The following is a 6,000-nucleotide window of genomic DNA, read 5'->3' as shown; positions in this document are numbered from 1 at the left end:
CCCCCTCCACAATGGTAAGAGCCGCTACTGGATATGTAATTTTAAAAGATTCCTCTGGCAGCACAATCACTCTATATATGGGACTAGACACGCCCTTTCGTGGAGTGTGACACCCCCCCTCAATGGGGCGCTGTGCAAAATTCTATTACCAACTATAATCTCCCTGAAACTATATAAATATATATATATATATATATATATATATATATATATATATATATATATATATATATATATATATATATATATACTGTAGATAGGTATGTTGACTGTTCGGTTTTGAACCACCCAATAAGATGACTACTTGCAAAACTTCACGTAGCAGCAGGAAACTCAGCGTTAAGGCATTGGGAAAGTTACATAAAATAACCTGAGTGCTGACTTCTGATAATGATATGAGTAGCTGCCCCGCCGTGCCCCCGCCCCTCCCCCACCACTCGGGGTAGTATTGCCACACTCTAGACTCCTCCTGTGTGACTGAGGTGCCGGCGGCGGCGCTGCTGCCGCCTCCCCCCGGGCTTCCCCGATGCCCCCCCCTCTCCTCTCCTGGCAGTGTGATGTCACAAGGAAGTGACCGGCCTCCTATATAGAGCTGCAGCTCAGCAGCAGCAGCCACACACACAGTCACACACTCACACACTCCTGTCTACTCCTCGCAATGTCCCTGGCTGTGTCGCTACTCGGGGGCTGCTGCCGGCTGACCCTGGCCGCAAGTAGGATGGTGGCCGGGAGCCCGGGTCCCCCGCTCGTCAGGCCCGTCTGGTTGCGATGCCTCTCGGCTAGTTATTCCAGTGGCCCGGAGAACGGCGACATGAGGAGTTATCTGAGTGCGCACTACAGCGAGGCGAGAAGAAGCATCAATGGTGAGTGGTGCCGGGCAGCGGGTGTATGACCCTGGTGGGCGCCATGTACGGCTGCTGCTCACACGCTGACACACAACAGCTGTGGGGATAATCCCGGGGCTGACAGAACCGGGCGAGCAGCGCCACTCTAGGGTCAGTGGTACCTTGCCGGGGACTAGGGTCACCCTATGCACACAGGGCAGCCCCTGGCATGTGCCAGCTCTGCATTACAGCACTGTATGAGGGCTGGCAGCGGACTGGCACCTGTTCTGATGAAGAAAGAGCACTTTATTATTATGTTTAAAACTAAGCACTTTGAGTCCTATTGGGAAAAGAGCTGCATACATATTATAATAAGCCTTCCATCACTTCTATAATTTCAGGTATGGCAATGAGGGCACCGTGGATTTGTGGCTGTGCTGCCATCATATTGTCCTGTGATTGCATGCCACCATTGATTTGATATTGATGGTGGACATGGACAATGGTGAAATATAGTTTGTGCCCGCACAAGGGATCACTCTTAATACAGGTCGAGTATCCCGTATCCGAATATCCGTTATCCGAATTATTCCGAAATACGGACATTCCAGAAAGTGAAAAAAAAATTTTTTTTTGCTAAAAACTCACTGGGGACATTTGTAACAGCATCACTGGGGACATGATATGTAACTGGCACTATATATGTGCAAGACAATGATTGCTTGGCATTCAAATTCAGTGCTGAGATAGTACACACATTTTGTTTCACGTTTTGAAACCTTGTTTTTTGAACAATTAAAATATGTTTGTGTGTATTTTATGTGGTAATAAAATATATTTGTGTGTATATTATGTGTTTATACAGCATAAATGCAAGATACTTCAAAATACATCATTGAAATATTAAAATATTCCGAAATACGGAATAATCCGTTATCCAAAATTCTCCTGGTTCCGAGCATTTTGGATACGGGATACTCAACCTGTATATATGTACCAAGATATCACCAAACATTGGGAAACCACCATGGTAATGAACAGCATCTCCATCAAAACAATATACATAGATGGTTACGATCGTCAAACTCATTTTCTAATGGCCATGTTTTCTAATGGCCATGGCGAGACGTAGATTTACTAACAGGCACTTTTTTTTAAGCCACTGATCAGAGGTTTTAACCAATGGATTTGATATGGTGACAGAATTCAATGTTTTAAATTAATTGGTTAAAGCCGCCATCAACAAATTGCGCGTTGTGTGCAGTGTAATTACTGAAAAAGAAACTGATTTTTTTTTTTTTTACATTTTTCTAATTTTTTAATTTTAATTTCGATTTAATGAACCCTTTTCTAAACAGCAGAGCGAACACTATAAATTCTTTGGTACTTGTTTCCTATCTGGGCGCCCAGGTTTTCTACGTACGGCACCGTAATGAAATCGGATCGCATTGCATCGGATTCGGTACTCGATGATGTACGATGGCATACGATGCTATCCGATCCGATCCGATTTTACATTGGAATCAATGTTAAATGGTCCCTGAGACCCGATTTTACATTGATTTCAATGTAATAACCCCGCAAACCCACGATTTGTATAGGAAACCCCCCCTGATGGTTTAAAATGCGCCTCCATTGTTAACGCCACCCCAGTATTGACGTCAACCCGAAGCGTGGCGAGCGCAGCGGTACGCATCCTCTGACTTTTTCATACCCCCACTATCCACGTCGGCGTGGAGTTGAGAATAGAATAGTGTGGCGAGCGCAGCGAGCCCCGCTAGGGGACGCGGATACCTGTGAAGCCCGCGAGGGGACACGGATACCTGTGAAGTATCCGCATGCGCTCGCCACGCTTCGGGCTCGGTGGCTCGCTGCACTCGCCACACTATTCTATTCTCAACTCCACGCCGACGTGGATAGTGGAGGTATGAAAAAGTCGGAGGACGCGTACCGCCGCCCCTCGCGGGGCTCGCTGCGCTCGCCACGCTTCGGGTTGACGTCAATACTGTGTTTCTGTGCAGATGTGACAAGGGGAGGGCTTTGAAGGGTTAATAAATACAGTAGTGTTACAGATGGCCCATCCTATGGGCCAACCATAAAAGCGGGAACGAAATCGGATCGCATCGCATCGTTCAATATCGTGTATGTGCATTTGTGGTATCCGATGCGATGCGATCCGATTTTGATACGGAGAATAGCATGGTGCGCAATTAACTTAGCGGGCGCCCAGATAGGAAACAAGTACCAATTCTTTATATCTCCATGAAGAGCTTATGCAAATGTAGAATCACATTGTAGTCTGTTTCTGACTACTTCCAAGCACAAGCAGATGGGAAAGGAACATATTTTGTTTTAATATACCTCTTCAAACACAAATTGTCTCAAGTACACACATATAACATAGAGATCTGTTAGTATCGCCACTTAAGGTGCATGCATAATTATTACAGCATTATCTTAATACACAACAACATTGAACTTAACCTATATATCCATGTTTCTTTATAAACTGTTGATAATGAAGCTGCCCAGTAGAATTGTCTGTATAAATAGCGATATCTAAAATAGTACAATGGGGCAGATTTAAGCTCCTAACTGCCAAGTCACACACTGGGTTTAAAACATGACAGTTAGGTGCAGACTGGCTGGTGCGTTATCACCGACCACTTTATCACTTAACCAGGCTTAATACATCTGTCCCATTATTCTTATACACAGACTGGAGGCATGTACAATACCTCAGTAAAAAACAGAGGGGTTTTACCCTGGTCTGCCTGTTACACTCAGTGCCACTAAAATCACCAGGTGGCACTGAAGATACTGTTCCACAAGTACATAGGGATAAGCTAATCATCATCCAAATGCAATAAGTGCCTTTTCCTTCTGGCAAATTATGTTTAAATATTCATGAAATGTTTATGATTTATGTGTATGTATGGGCGTACTACAGTTTTTGTCACTGGTTGCCTTTATAAATGGTCTCCCACATTGGTGTTATATGATTTAATATAAGAACAGTACCACTTGCTGCCCATACACTTGTGAGACATTGTATACAATCCTTCGATTTCAACCGCATCTGGCTGAGAAATAGAATGATTGTATGCACAAAATGTGTACTATTCGACGCGATGCGCGGGCACGCCAATTGAATGTCGCGTCTCACATAACATTTCTCAAATTGTACGTGCGGTCGAATGCTGTTTTGTCCCCACTCGATTTTTCTAAACTGCGACGTTCTATTCTTGAAGAGTTCTGGACACTTCCTGGCCACTCCTCTTTCACCCACAGTGCACAAGATCTGTTCAATAATCTGGTGTCTTTTTGAAAGCATTCAACCATGCGATCCAGCCAAATTTTTTTATTGCACGGTGCATTCGATAAATCACATGATTGAATGCACTAAAATGCTTTTTTCATGCGATTTATCGAATGGTAAGCTTCAAGAGAAATCGAACCCGAGATTGAATCGAATGCAATCGCACATATGTATGGGCAGCATTAGGTTTTCATGCTATGTAGCTGCTATCTAAAGATAACAGTACTGTTTATAATACATTCCTGTATCTTGCATCAAGTCCTGTCTGCTGCTGCACTTTTGTAACATATATAGTAGATCTTAACCCTTTGAGTGCCAAGTGAATTTGTCAAAACAGGTGTGAAAATTGCCAAGTAAATATATTTATTCATCATAATGACCTGGAATGTTTACCTTATATAAGAAATATAATCTTTTAACACAACATTATTTATTTGAATTTTATATAACAAATGTGGGTACTTGTGGAGTATCATGGCTCCCACGATGGCCATCGCACATGAAAAAATCGCATGTGATTGGCTGTACCACCCCCACTATCAACGCGAACCCGAAGCGTGGCGAGCGCAGCGGTACGCGTCCTACGACCTTTTCATACCCCCACTATCCACGTCGGCGTGGAGTTGAGAATAGAAAGTGTGGCGAGCCACCGAGCCCGAAGCGCCACACTTTCTATTCTCAACTCCACGCCGACGTGGATAGTGGGGGTATGAAAAGGTCGTAGGACGCGTACCGACGCCCCTCTCGGGCTCGCTGCGCTCGCCACGCTTCGGGTTCGCGTTGATAGTGGGGGTGGTACAGCCGATCACATGCCATTTGGGTGCCATTGAACATGTTTCATACTAATTTCAATGCATTTGGATGCTTTTCTGTTAAAAATCGCATGCGATTGCATGCGATTTTTTTCAAAAAACCTGCAAAAATCGCATGCCACTATATATGGCATGCGATGGCATGTTATGGGAGCCATGATATCCAAAAGTACCCAAATGTGAGCAACGCTGGCATTTTTAGCAGATGTTGGCACTCAAAGGGTTAAGGAACACATCAATCAGTTTGCCATGACATTTGTGTGTTGTATTTATGTCCTGCCATGAGCTTGTGCAATGCGTTATAGATCGTGCTGTTTCCGATACAAGTAATCGGAGTGGATTCTCAATGTATCATGCACAACTTTGGTACAGTTTGAAAGTGAATGTTGATGTAGTGTTCATTCTAGCACCCACCATCTTCGAAAACCCATGCAGTTCCTCTTCCCTGCCTGGGGTGTCACTGTCTGCTGTGGTGTTTCTAGCACAGGTCTGGTTTGCATATCCATGTTGATAAACCATAGACCACACTGTGCTAGAATCACCACAACAGACAGCGACACCTCAGGCAGGGAAGAGGAACTGCATGGGTTTTCAAAGATGGTTGGTGCTAGAATGAACACTATTGGTGGAGACCCATTGCTCCGCTACAGATATTATGAAGATAAGTCTCTCACGTGTCATTATTAAAAGTATGGCGTTTTTTCCCTTATAATTTAGCAGCATGGTAACTTCTATTATTTGAATTATTTGTGTTTAAAGCATGCTGCGCATGGGCAGTCCTGCTGGGTCATGGAACCAAGCTGCAATTTCGACATGTAGGTAGTGGGCCATCAGTCAGATTCATTTGGCATAACTGGGGTTTATGAGTCTTGTTAGTAGATCACCTCACACACAACCTGTCAGTTACTTATCTTCAGTGTTTGCCAATATGTTTGATTATGATCCAACCAACTTTCGTTGTATTATCTAGTGATACTTTATTTTTTGCCTGTATCCAGGCCGCATCATTGAGACCACTGGAAAAATAGATGTTTGTGTTATAGTC

The 6,000-nt window shown here is 43.9% G+C and overlaps 1 protein-coding gene across 1 annotated transcript in view; it reads left to right on the top strand.

Annotated features, from left to right (window-relative positions):
• The first annotated feature begins 553 nt into the window (after positions 1-553).
• NT5DC3 (5'-nucleotidase domain containing 3) overlaps positions 554-6,000 on the top strand; it is a 57,811-nt gene continuing 52,364 nt past the window's right edge. Inside the window, exon 1 of the mRNA XM_083182264.1 lies at positions 554-863. Within this exon, the coding sequence (XP_083038390.1) occupies positions 659-863 (205 nt within the window). The 5' untranslated portion in view covers positions 554-658. The remainder of the gene's footprint in view (positions 864-6,000) is intronic.

The sequence above is a fragment of the Crinia signifera genome, chromosome 4 (genome assembly GCF_055691185.1).
Source record: "Crinia signifera chromosome 4, ASM5569118v1, whole genome shotgun sequence".
NCBI classification, from domain to species: domain Eukaryota; kingdom Metazoa; phylum Chordata; class Amphibia; order Anura; family Myobatrachidae; genus Crinia; species Crinia signifera.
This window is presented reverse-complemented; position numbering and strand designations above follow the sequence as displayed.